This window comes from Galeopterus variegatus, unplaced genomic scaffold (genome assembly GCF_000696425.1).
Source record: "Galeopterus variegatus unplaced genomic scaffold, G_variegatus-3.0.2 Scaffold708, whole genome shotgun sequence".
Classification (NCBI taxonomy): domain Eukaryota; kingdom Metazoa; phylum Chordata; class Mammalia; order Dermoptera; family Cynocephalidae; genus Galeopterus; species Galeopterus variegatus.
The window spans coordinates 73,624-87,538 of NW_007726819.1; the positions used below are offsets into that span (position 1 = coordinate 73,624).

A 13,915-nucleotide genomic window follows, 5' to 3' on the forward strand; every position below is an offset into this window, starting at 1 on the left:
TTTTTTTTTTTTTTTTTACTGTTATTAGGCTTTGTTGTTTTTATTTCCCATCCACCTTTTTTGCTTCTCTTTCTCTGCCTTTTTGGAACTCTTGTGTCTTATCTTTTAAGTATGGGTGCATTCTTCTAGCCTCTCTTTTTTTTCTTCTTCTCTTTGACTTGCCTTTTTCTACCATTCTTGGCTCTATCTGTTAGACAGCTGTTTAGTCTTTCTCTCTTGCCTTGGCCTCCTTTGGGTTTTGGTTTATGTCTCTTAATTGCTTCTCAGCTGAGTTTCCATTTGGATTTCTCTTTGCTTCTTCAGACTCAACATGTCTAAAGCCATATCTATCAGACTTCCTTCTATTCGTGGTACTACCATTCTCCCATGCTTGTAAGTGTAGAATCCTAATTATTTCTAATTTCTTTCTCTTTTCTATTTAAACGCAAAACTAGATGTAGACTTTGAACTTTTCTTGAAAATATCTATTCCTTTTTGTTTCTGCCACCTTGAGCTTCAGTAGCTGTAACAGAGAGTCCTCACTCTGCCTTCTGCCTCTAAAGTCTCTCTGTTCATCTGTCTTCTGCATTTGTACCAGATTCTTTACTTCAGTCCCTGGTCTTCATAAATTAATTTTTTTCTTACAAATTTTCAGTGGCTCTCTAAGTCCCATAGAAGAATAGTGTCCAAATTTAACATTCCAGACCTTCCATAGGCTGGTCCTAACCTCTCCCGTTGCTGATTGACTGCTTTTGCAAACTGGTTTCCCTAAGCCATACACTTTATTGCTCTTTAAGCTTGGAATGTATTTCTCCTTCCCCTTCAGTTATATTGTTTTTTTCTTAGAATCCCAATGAAATAATTCTTCCCCATGTATCAGACCATCAGACCATAGTGATAACTCTTTCCTCTGAATCTCATATAGCATTTATTTTTTAGTTGCCATGTATATAAAAAATCTAAGAGGCCATATATATTTTTCTGAATCTTCAATGACGCATAGAATTTTAGTGCCTGGAAGATTTTCTTATATTTAATTATCTCCTTGATGTTACTAACCATTTATTCTACGTTTTGTACATAGCTTGGCACAAGTCGGAGAGTTAAATAGATTTTTAATTAAGAGTATTTTGGTATTTGAGTTATAAAATACCAATGCTGAAAACCTGAGGTGTATGAATTTGTTTCCTTTTCCTTCCCTGTCTGCAGTGTGCAGAGAACTTCAGGTCTGCATTCCCTTCATGCTTTCTTCATATTCCTAGTCATAATGTTTGTAGGAATCCCATCATGAACTTAAAGAAAAAAACTTTTTAATCTAAAAGGAATATATGTTTATTGAGAAAAATTGATTTATTAATTCAGGGCATGCTAACTGAGCACCTACTATGTGTATTCCCAGTCAGGCACTGGGAATACAGTAGTGATACAGTTGTTGCACCCTTTGAGCTGACATTCTAGAGCAGGATATAGGAAATAATCAACTATATAGTATTATTTTAGGAAGTGAAATGCTATTAAAACATTATAAGAGGATAAAGAGCAATTACATGCAGGTAGCTGTTTTAAGAGGTTCAAGTACTACAGGCTGTATGAAGTGCCCATCTCTTCCCCCTTCTGTCATTGTATTGTCCAAAGGTAGCCACTGTTAATTGTACTTCTGGAGATTTTTTAGTAAACATTTTAAAAATAGGGCATACTATGCTTTGTGTTTGTCACTTAACAATATAGTGTGGACATAACTTCATATCAGTAGTTAAATTTCTTATTTTAATGGCTGCTTGGTGTTCCATTTTATAGATGTCTGGTAATGTATTTAATCATTATTATGTTGTTAGATATCTAGGCTGTTTCCATTTTGTTAGTGTCAGCCCCTTGAACAATGTTTATCTTTACATAACTATGTGAGTATAACTATGGGTAAATTCCTAGGTATTATACCACCTTTAATTTATTGCATTTCCTCAGTCTATCTGATGGCTTACTTTCAACTAAATGCCAGAAATAAAACACTCCCTCCTTGTTCTAATAACCTGTCACTCCCCTGCTCCTATAACATACACGTTATGATCTTATCCAAACTCCACTTGGACATACTTGGCATATGTTTAGACAGAAGACATCGAATGAAATCAGACGTAGGGCCTTGCTTGTCTGTTTTCCTTCTCATTGAAATCTCTTTTCTGATTTCCTCATATGACCTATTAGTGCATGGACTTTGTAGCCAGACTTCTTAGAATGAAATTCTGTGTTTGTTACTTAATGTTTGACCTTGAATAAATAACTTAACCTTTGCTTCAGTTTTATCCTAAACAGAGTTAGCATAATAATGGTATCTACCTCATAATTGTCATTGTGAGTGCTAAATGAGTAACAGACATGTTAATCACTTAGCATAGTGTCTGGCCCATTAAAGGTACACAGTAAATGTTAGCTGTTTTCCTTTAGCATTATCCTCTTCCTCCCACTCCAACAGCAAGCTCTTCCTTAGTAGTATTTTATTATGTGCCTTGTATCGGATTACAGGCTGATTCTGTAACTATTCACAGGTCTCATCATCCTAACTGTAAATTCCTTGAAGCCAGGGAGTATTTATTATTTATCTTCCTATTACCTTCCCCGTAGTGCTTTTGCACACAGTTGTGCTTAATTAATATTTATTGACTAAATATGTATAGTTTTGGAGGAGCAATCATGAAACCAGTATTTATAAATACAAATCTGGTTTTTAGCTGTATAATTTTTATCCTTGATCTGGTTGAAAACAAACTGTAATAATTACGTTTCAGGAGATGACGCATTCATGGCCTCCCCCTCTAACGGCTATTCATACTCCATGCAAAACAGAACCTTCCAAATTTCCTTTTCCAACGAAGGTAAGTAAATCAAATGTGTCTTTGATACTGTAAGAAAACTCTAAATGGCACGACTAAGATCATATGAATTCATTGTCTTGCCGTTCCCATTTTAGTGGGAGACAGACAATAAATAAGTGAATAAATAGATAAGTTCACATAGTGACAATTGCTGTGAAGAAAACTAAACAGGGTAATGGAATCAAGAGCATCTCGGATTGAAAAGTGCTTGAGAAAGCTTTGAAGGCAATATGGGTGAGAGTCTTAAAAGGCATTGATGTTTATTGAAAATGATTATGGTATTTTAGGCCAGAGGTGGTAAGGGCTTCTCAAGCCATTGTCTAAGGAACTCCTTTCCATAGGACATAGCAATCATACCTATGTCCTATGGAAAGAGGCTCCTCAGACAACAGTTCTAAGCTCATCTAAAATCAGCAGTTTTTTTAAACAATTTATACTTATACAAATAACATAAAAATACATTGTCCTTTTGTAAGTTTGACCAGGACCCCTAATAATAGCCTTTCCCCAATTCTGCCCTCTTTATCTCACCACAGCTCCTTTCATATGTACCTTTGCAAGTCTTTTTACATGCATTTATATACATATATGTGTAATTATTACAAATAAGCATTTTCTCATTTATTTTATTTCTGCACAGATATATTGGTCTGTATCTTTATTTATCTATTTTTGTTTTGGCAGCTGACTGCTGTGGGGATCCGAACCCTTGACCTTGGTGTTATCAGCACCACACTCTCCCAAGTGAGCTAACCAGCCAGCCCCCATTGTTCTGTATCTTTAATCAGTCAGCAGTAGGTCTTGGAGACTTTTCCATGTTATTACATATATCATTTCTTTTAACTGCATCCATAGTATAAATGTGTCCTAGTTTATTTAGCCATTTTTCTTTGGTATTTAAGTTGGTACCTAATTTTCTACAAACATTTCTTTAGTAGATATCTTTGTTCTACAAACATTTCTTTATACAGTTCTTTAGTGGATATCTTTGTTCCTGCCTTCTTGTGTGTGTGTGAGTTTCTTTACGGTAAAAAGCAAGAAGAAGAATCGCTGAGTATTGAGCGTATTTATTTAATATATACTCTCAAATTCCTTCTATAGTTACCTTACAGGATGTGTACCAGTCCATACTCCCATTTGCATTACCTATTATTCCTCACATGCACACCACCATTTGATATTATTAAACACTTATCTTTTGAGTGAAAAATGGAATTCTGTTTTCTAGATTGCTGCTGAGGTTCATCTTTACACATTTGCCACCTATTTGATTTCTGTATGGGTGAATTTGCCTATTCCTACTGCCCTTTGGGTTTCATCTTTTATCTAATGAGTTTTAGGAAGGCTTCTTTTTTTGTTTCATGTTGTTTTGTTTGAATTCTGGATTCTAATAATTTCTTATATACCCTGTAAATATATCTCCCAGTTAGATTCTTGTCAAAAAAGTTTTATGGTCCAGAAGGTTTTAATTTTCATGAATAAATTCTGAAAGTACTTCAGAAAGTTGATGGAAAAATGAAATTGAAAGCTAATACAAATCTTTCCATGAACTTTTCAAAGGCCCCACAAATATCCTTCTCTTTCTTTATAGCTTTTGCTTTTTATTTTTTGTTTTTTATTTTTAAATTTCATTTTACTTTTCAATATACGTTGTAGTTGATTTTCATGCCCTTTTACCTGTTCCTCTCCACCCCCTCCCCTCTCCCCCACATCATATAAGTTCACTTGACTTAAAAAGTTCAAGGAATTTTTCTGATTGTTGTGTTTTCTCCCCCCCCTTTATTTGTTTGTGTGTTTGTTTGTTTATTTATAGCTCCCACAAATAAGTGAGAACATGTGGTATTTCTCTTTCTGTGCCTGACTTGTTTCACTTAATATAATTTTCTCTAAGTCCATCCATGTTGCAAATGGTAGTATTTCCTTCTTTTTTATAGCAGAGTAAGTACTCCATTGTATAGATATACCACATTTTCCTTATCCACTCATCTGATGATGGACATTTGGGCCGGTTCCAATCCTTGGTTATTGTTAATAGAGCTGCAATAAACATTGGAGTACAGGTATCCCTTCGACATCATGCTTTCCATTCCTCTGGGTATATTCCCAACAGTGGAATAGCTGGGTCATATGGTAGATCTATATGTAATTGTTTGAGGAGCCTCCATACCATTTTCCATAAAAGCTGCACCATTTTGCAGCCCCACCAACAGGGTATGAGAGTTCCTTTTTCTCTGCAACCTCTCCAGCACTTATCATTCTCAGTCTTTTGGATATTAGCCATCCTAATTGGAGTGAGATGGTATCTCAAAGTGCTCTTGATTTGCATTTCCTGGATGCTGAGTGAAATTGAGCATTTTTTCATGTGTCTTGTTAAAGAAGGCTTTTCTTTCCTGAGGATCATAAATATACCTTCTTGTTTTTCTTTTAATGTGGTTTTAATTTTGTTTTTTATGTGTATCTATAGCCATTTTATTTTTGTGAATAATGTGAGGTAGAGCTATAACTTTCTGTCTATATGTGTATCATACCACTCATTTGGCTTTTTAAATAAACGTTATTTACATTTACAAAATGTAGCTATATTTAATATACAGTTTGAGTTTTGATAGATGTATGTACCTGTGTAACCACCACTGTAATCAAGAATTAGAACATTTCCATCCCCCCAAAATTCCTTCATGTTACTTTGTAGTCCACCTCACTCCTGCCGCTGGTCCTACACAATTAATGATCTGTTTTATGTCTGTATAGAAAAGTTTTGCTTTTTCTAGAATTTTATATAAACAATCCATACATTGTATACTTCTTTCATATGTCTGCCTTCTATTGCTCAGCATGTGCTTTCGGAATTCTTCCATGTTCTTGGGTGTATCAGTAGTTTTTCCTTTTATTCCTAGTTAGTTTTCTGTTGTATTAAAATACCAGAATTTGTTTCTCCATTCATCCGTTGATGAACATTTGTATTGTTCCCACATTTAGGCTGTTAAGAATAAACATCAATTAACATTCATTTGTTTCTTTGTGTGGACTTAAGTTTTCTTTTCTCTCAGGTAAATACTGGGTCATGTGATAAAAAGTGGAATTGCTGGGCCATATGGTTAAGTGCATGTTAAGTTTATAATGACTGTTTGAAAATTATTTTCCAAAGTGGTTGTACCACTCTTTTAATTTACCCCAACCCCACCCCCCAGCAGTGTATGTAGTTCCAGTTCTACATCCTTGCCTCCACTTGGTATTGTCAGTCTGTTTAGTTTTAGCCATTTTACTGGGCATGTAGACAGAGAAATACCATTTTGGTTTTAATTTTTATTTCCCTGATGACTGGTGATACTGAATGTGCTTATTGGCCATTCATATATCTTCTTTTTGAAATGTCGGTTTAAATCTTTTGGCTTTTCCTTTTTTTTTTTTGGTGGGGGTGGGGAAGCCTGTTTGAGATTTTCATATGATGTCTTTGGTTTTGGTATCAGCTAGTACTGGCCTCTTAAAGGAGCAGGGAAATATTCCCTTTATCTCTATTTTCTGAAATAGTTTGTGGCGTATTAGTATTAATTCTTCCTTGAGTGTTTATTAGAATTCAGCTTAGAAGCTATCTGGTCATATAGTGTTCTTTATTGGAAGGTTTTTGAGTACAAATTCAAATTCAATTTCTTTAATAGAAGGCTATTCAGATTTTCTATTCCTTCTTGTGTGAGCTTTAGTAATTTGTTCATTTCATGTAAAGAGTCAAATTTATGGGCATAAAATTATTTATAATATTATTTTAATGTCTATAGGATCTGTAGTGAAGTCAGTTTTTTTCTGGATATTGGTGATTTGTGTTTTCTCTTTCTATTTTTCCTTGATCAGTCTAGCTAGAGGGTTAGCTAGAATTGTATAGATAGTTTAGTCTAGCTAGAATTGTGTAGATGGTTTCCAAGAACCATCTTCTGGGCTTTTTTCTGTTTTATATTTCTTTGATTTCTGCTTTTATTGTGATTCTTTTCTTCTTTCTACTTATTTCAATTTTCACTTGCTTTTCTTCTAACTTGTTAAGGTAGAAACTTAGATCATTGATTGTAAACATTTCTTGTTTTCTTTTCTTTTTTTTTTTTTTTTTCCCCTTTTTGGTGTCCGGCAACGGGATCGCAACCCTTGGTGTTGCGCCCGCACCTCACTCAGCCAGTGAGCGGGAACCGGTCTGTATGTGGGATCCGAACCCTCGGCGGGAGTGCTGCCACGCTCCCAAGTGGCGCACTGTAGCAGTGCGCCACCGGGCCAGCCCATCCGGCCCATTGTTTTCTAATATAAGTATGTAAAACTATCAGTTTTACTCTAAGCCCTGCTTTAGGTGTATCCCACAAATTTTGATGTTTTATTATATTCAGTTTAAAGGATTTTCTGATTTCCTATGTGACCTCTTTGATCTATGACTTATTTAGAAGTATGTGCTTTCATTTTCAAGTATTCCAGGATTTTCATTTATCATTTCGCATTCAGTTTCTAAATTTATGTTCTTGCTAGAAAATATATGCTATATAATTTCAGTCTTTTAAAATTTATTGAAATTTGTTTTATGGCCCCATATATGATCTCTGTCGGTGGTATTTCATGTGCATTAGACACAATGTGTTCTATGTATCTCAGATCAACTTGGTTGAGAATGGTTAATCATCTATATCTATATTTTTACAGACTTTCTGTCTACTTGTTCCATCAGTTACTGAGAAAAGTTTTGACATCCACATCTGTATTTGCAGATTGGTCTCATTTCACCTCAGAAAGTTTTGTCAGTTTTTGGCTCATATATTTTGAAACTTTGTCTTTAAGTACATACACAGTTTAAGATTGCTATGTCTTTCAAATTGATTATTTTTTCATTGTGAGATGTCCTTTTCTCTGCTTTTCTGAGGTCTACTTCGTCTAATATTCATATACTTACTTCAGCTTTCTTTTAACTTATTGTTAGCCTGGTTTACCATTTTCCATTCTTTTAATACATTGGTGCCTTATTTATTTATTCGTTTGTTTGTTTGTTTTTTATTTTTTAATTTATTTATTGTGCCTCTGTATTTAAAGTAGGTTTCTTATAGACAGTATGTATTTGGGTCATGCTTTTTTATTTATTTATTTATTTATTTATTTATTTATTTATTTATTTATTTATTTATTTATTTATTTATTTATTGTGCCTCTGTATTTAAGTAGGCTTCTTATAGGCAGTATGTATTTGGGCCTTGCTTTTTATTTATTTATTTATTTATTTATTTATTTATTTATTTATTTATTGTGCCTCTGTATTTAAGTAGGCTTCTTATAGGCAGTATGTATTTGGGCCTTGTTATTTATTTATTTATTTATTTATTTATTTATTTATTTATTTATTGTGCCTCTGTATTTAAAGTAGGCTTCTTATAGGCAGTATGTATTTGGGTCTTGCTTTTTTATCCAGCCTGCCCATCTCTGGTATTTTTTTTTTTTTTTTCCTTTTTGTCTTTTTTGTGACGGGCAACAGGATCGCAACCCTCAGTGTCGTGCCCGCACCGCGCTCAACCAGTGAGCGGACCAGTCTCTATATGGGATCCGAACCCTTGGCGGGAGCGCCAACACGCTCCCAAGCACCGCACTCTACCGAGTGCGCCACCGGGCCAGCCCCCATCTCTGGTATTTAATCTTGGAGTGTTTAAACCATTTCATTTTGATGTAATTATCACTGTTATTAGGTTTAAATATACTGTTTTGCTATTTGTTTTCTATTTGCACCATCAGTTCTTTGTTTCTTTGTTCCATTACTTAGGATTCTTTTGGATTAAATAATTATTTTTTAATATCCCATTTTATCTCCTGTACAGTATTACTTAATACCTATACCTCTGTTTTGTTTTTGGGAGGGGGGTAGTTGTAAAATTAAAGCTTCAGTTTATCAGAAGACTTTGAACATAACTTCATTATTCTGGCTAGTACCTACTTTTTTTGGTAATAGTTTTATTGAGATATAATTATACGTACCATATAATTCACCCATTTAAAATGTACAGTTCACTCACTGGTTCTTAGTACATTTACATAATTGTGCAACCATCACCACAATTATTTTAGAACATTTTCATCAATTCAAAAAGAAACCCTGTATCCTTTAGCAGTTACCCTTTCATATCTTCCAAACCTTCCTTTCCTAGCTCCTGGCATGGTTATGAGTTTGTCCTTTCTGTATAGATTTGTCTGTTCTGGACATTTTATTATAAATGGAATTATACACTATGTGGTCTTTTGTGACTAGATTCTTTCACTTAGCATGGTTGTTTTAGTCCATTTTGTGTTGCTATAACAGAATTACCTGAGATTGGGTAATTTATAAAGGAAAGAGTTTTATTTGGCTTACGATTCTGGGACAGCTGCCTCTGGCATGGGCCTCAAGCTGCTTCTACTCATGGCAGAAAGTGGCAGGCAGCCAGCAGGTACAAGCAGATCACATGATGAGAGGAAGCAAGAGAGAGGGGAGGTGCCAAGGTCCTATAAACAACAAGCTCTCATGGGAACTAATAGAGCAAGAACTCACTCATTACTCCCCCCTCCCCCAGGGAGATCATTAATCCATTCATAAGCGATCCGCCCCCATAACTCAATCAGTTTCCAACACTGCCACATTGGAAATCAAATTTCCACATGAGTTTGAGGGGACAGCACATCCAAACTCCATCAATGGTTTTCAAAGTTCATCCAATGTTTAGCATGTGTCAGTACTTCATTCCTTTTAATGGCTGAATATATTTCATTGTATGTATATATCACATTTTGTTTATCCATCAGTTGATGAATTTTGGTTTTTCCCCTTTTTTTGGCTATTAAGAATAATGCTTCTACACTGCATAGAATTGGTATATAACTAGTTAGTTCTCTTGATTATATACCTAGGAGTGAAACTGCTATATCATATGGTAACTGTTTAATCACTTGAGGAACTACCAGATGATTTCCAGAGTGGCTGCTCCATTTTACATTCCCACCAGCAGTATTACAAGAGTTCCACTTTTCTCCACATCATGGCTAACTTGTTCTTGTCTTTCTTTTTGATTAGAGCCATTTTAGTGGATGTGAAGTGGTATGTTGTTATGGTTTTGATTTGCAATTCTCTGATGGCGGACCATGCTGAGAATCTTTTTATGTGCTTATTGGCATTTATATATCTTATTTGGAGAAACATCTGTTCAGATCTTTTGCTCATTTTTAAATTGAATTGTCTTTTTATTATTGAGTTATAGGATTTCTTTATATACTAGAAACCAGTTCATTATCAGATACATGATTTTCAAAAATCTCCAATTCTGTGAGGGTTTTTTGCTTTCTTGATGTTCTTTGAAACACAAAGGTTTTTAATTTTGATGAAATTCAGTTTATTTTGTTGTTGTTGCTTGTGCTTTTGGTGTCATACCTAAGGAACCATTACATAATCCAAGATAACAAAGATTTACACCTGTTTTCTTCTAAGAGTTTTATCATTTAACTCTTACAGTTAGGTCTTTGATCCACTTTGAGTTAATTTTTGTCTGTGGAGTGAGGTAGAAGGTCCAAATTCATTCTTTTGCGTGTGCATATCCTGTTGTCTCTACACCATTTGTTGAAAAGATTATTCTTTCCTCATTGATTTGTATTTCGACCCTTGTCGAAAATCAGTTGACCATAAATGTGAGAGTGTATTTCTGGACTTTCAATTATCTTTCATTGATATGTACATATTTCCTTATGTCAGTACCACACTGTCTTGAGTACTGCAGCTTCATAGTAAGTTTTGAAATTGAGGGCTGGCTGGTTAGCTTTAGAGCATGGTGTTATAACATCAAGGTCAAGACTTTGGATCTCCATGCTGACCAATTACAGAAAAGAAAAAATAAATAAATGAATGAAATGGGAGATGTGAGTCTTCCAGACGTCTGGGGGTGGGGACTTGCCCTAGGGTTTACAATTTATCTTGCAACACACCACATATATATTAAAATAATATATTATTTCACATATAGCTTAATTGCTTTACAGCAGTATAACTTCATTTCTCTCTTCTTATTCCCTGTATTATTATCATACGTGTTACTTATCTGTTATAAACCTCACAACATATTATTTAAAAAATTTTAGTCACATATCTTTTTTATATAGTTTTGTTGATGATTAATTGACATTCAGTAAATGATATATATTTAAAGTATACATTTTGATAAGTTTTGACATGTGTACACCTGTAAAACACCACTACAAGCAGGATAACTGTTTCAGGTCATTTTTGTGTTGTTATAACAGAATACCTGAGACTGGGTAATTTATTTATTTATTTATTTTAAAAAGATGACCGGTAAGGGGATCTTAACCCTTGACTTGGTTTTGTCAGCACCATGTTTTCCCAAGTGAGCTAACTGGCCATCCCTATATAGGGATCTGAACCTGTGGCCTTGGTGTTATCAACACCACACTCTCCCAAGTGAGCCATGGGCCGGCCTGAGACTGGGTAATTTATAAAGAACAGGGGTTTATTTGGCTCATGATTCTGGGACAGCTGCATCTGACACAGGCCTCAGGCTGCTTCTACTCATGGTGGAAAGCAGCAGGCAGGTACAAGTAGATCACATGGCGAGAGGAAGCAAGAGAGAGAGGTGGGAGGTGCCAGGGTCTGTTAAACAACCAGCTCTCATGGAAACTAATAGAGCAAAAACTCACTCACTACCCCTACCCTCCAGTGAAAGCATTAATCCATTCATGAGAGATCTGCCCCCATGACTCAAACAGCTCCCAACACTGCCACATTGGGGATTAGATTTCCACATGAATTTGGGGAGGACAACACGCCTAAACTCTGTCAATAATAAACATATCAATCACTCCCAAAAGTTTCTTTATGATCCTTTATAATGCTATTTTCCTTCCATTCCCTGTTCGTCCCATCCCCAGGCAACCACTAATCTGATTTCTGTCACTGTAGATTAGTTTTGTATTTTCAAGAATTTTATATAAATGGAATGATTCTATATGTACTGTCTTTTTTGTTCTGGCTTCTTTCAGCATAATTATTTTGAGATTCATCCATATCATTGCATGTATAGACTATTTTTATTGTTAAGGTAGTATTCAATTTTATAATTATACTACAATTTGTTTATCCATTCACATATTGATGGACATTTGGGTTGCTTCCAGTTTATGGTTATTAAAAATGAAGATGATGTGAACATTCATGTACAAGTCTTTGTTTGAACATAGACTTTAATTTTATTTGTAGATATTTATGAGTGGGCTGACTGGTTAGCCTCAGCTCAGTTGGTGCTGATAACACCAGGATCCAGGGTAAAATCTTTGTATTGGCCAGCTGCCAAAAAAAAATATTTGTGAGTGGAGTGATTGGATATGGTAGGTGTATATTAAACTTTTTTAAAAACTGTCATACTGTTTTCCAAAGTAGTTGAACCATTTAATATTCCTACAGTAGAATATGAGAGTTCCAGTTGTTCCACATCCTTCCCAATGCTTGATATGGTCATTCTCTTTAAATTTTAGAGAGCAATTGTGATTTCAATTTACATTACTCTAGGGACAAGTGATGTTGAGCATCTTTTCGTGTACTTATTTGCCATCTGTTTATCTTCTTTGGTGCAGTGTCTGTTTGAATCTTTTGCCCATTTTTTATTGGATTGTTGTCATCTTATTATTGTGTTTTGGGAGTTATGTTTCCTGCATATAACTTCATTATGCGACATGTGACTTCCAAATTTTCTTCCTGTTCTATTGTTTGCCTTTTTATTCTCTTAAGTGTCCTTCCAAGAGCAGAAGTTATTAATTTTGATGAAGTTCACTTCATCAATTTTTTCTTTTACAGGTCATGTTTTTGATATCTAAGAAATCTTTGTCTCATCCAAATTTTTCTAGATTTTTTACTTGACTTTTTAGTTTTAGGTTTCACTTTTAGGTCTGTGGTCCATTTAAGCTAATTTTTGTATATTGTGACAAGATAGGGAATGAAGTTCATTTTTTTGTATGTATATATCCAATTAATCCAGCATATTTATTTAAATGACTTTTTTCTCTGCATAGAATTGCCTTTGCAGTTGCAGTTGACCGTATATGTGTGTGGTGGATTTCTGACTTTGTTCTGTTTCATTTATCTCTTTGTCTGTATGGTCATACACCCTGTCTTGATTATCTGACTTTAAGACTTATTATAAAGCTATGGTAATATAAATCCTTTATTTATATTTAATTATATTTTAAATTATTGTTCAAAGTTGTTTTGATTTTTCTAGGCCCTTTCCATTTTCATAAGCATTTTAATATAAATTTTAGAACCAAGTTGTCAATTTCAACATGAAAGCCTTCTGGAATTTTGATAGGGTTTGCATAGGATCTATGGAGGAATTTGGGGAGAACTGACATCTTACGAATATAGTGTTCTCACCCATGAGCACTTGTTTCTCTTCATTCAGGTCTGATTTAATTTCTTTCAGTATTGTTTTGTAGCTTTCAGTGTACAGGTCTTGCACATCTTTTGTCAGCATTATCTCTAAGTATTTCATTTTTTAATGCTATTATAATGGAATTATATAAAAAACTTTCAGTATCTGATTTTTCCTTGCTAGTTGATAGAAATACATTTGATATGTAATTTTATCTTTTATCTTGCAACCTTGCTAAGTTTGCTTAATTTTAGTTGCGTTTTTATAGATACCATAGAATTTTCTACTTAGATCACATCATTTATGAATAAAGAGTTTTACAACTTTTGTTTCAAGCTGGATGCTTCATTTCATATTCTTGCTTTATTGCTCTGGCTAGAACATCTAGTATAGTGTTGAGTGGAAGTGGTAAGAGTAGACATTCCTGCCTTATTTTTGATCATAGAGGGGAAAGTATTCAGTCTTTTACCATTAAGTGTGATGTTAGCTGTGGGTTTTTCATCGATGTCATTTATTAATTGAAGAAATTCCCTTCTATTCCTACTTGCTTAAGAGTTCTTATTAGGGGGCCGGCCCGGTGGCGCACTGCTTCAGTGCGCTGCTTGGGAGCGCAGCGGCGCTCCTGCGGAGGGGTTGGTTCCCACATAC

General features: G+C 34.6%; 1 protein-coding gene across 2 annotated transcripts in view; it reads left to right on the forward strand.

Moving 5' to 3' along the window:
- The window catches only part of AFF4 (AF4/FMR2 family, member 4), an 84,722-nt gene that overhangs the window by 32,268 nt on the left and 38,539 nt on the right, over positions 1-13,915 (forward strand). The window contains exon 5 of one of the 2 annotated variants that reach the window (XM_008571630.1): positions 2,766-2,852. The exons of the other annotated variant lie outside the window; for it this stretch is intronic. Within the exon in view, the coding sequence (XP_008569852.1) occupies positions 2,766-2,852 (87 nt within the window). The remainder of the gene's footprint in view (positions 1-2,765; positions 2,853-13,915) is intronic. 2 annotated transcript variants of the gene reach the window in all.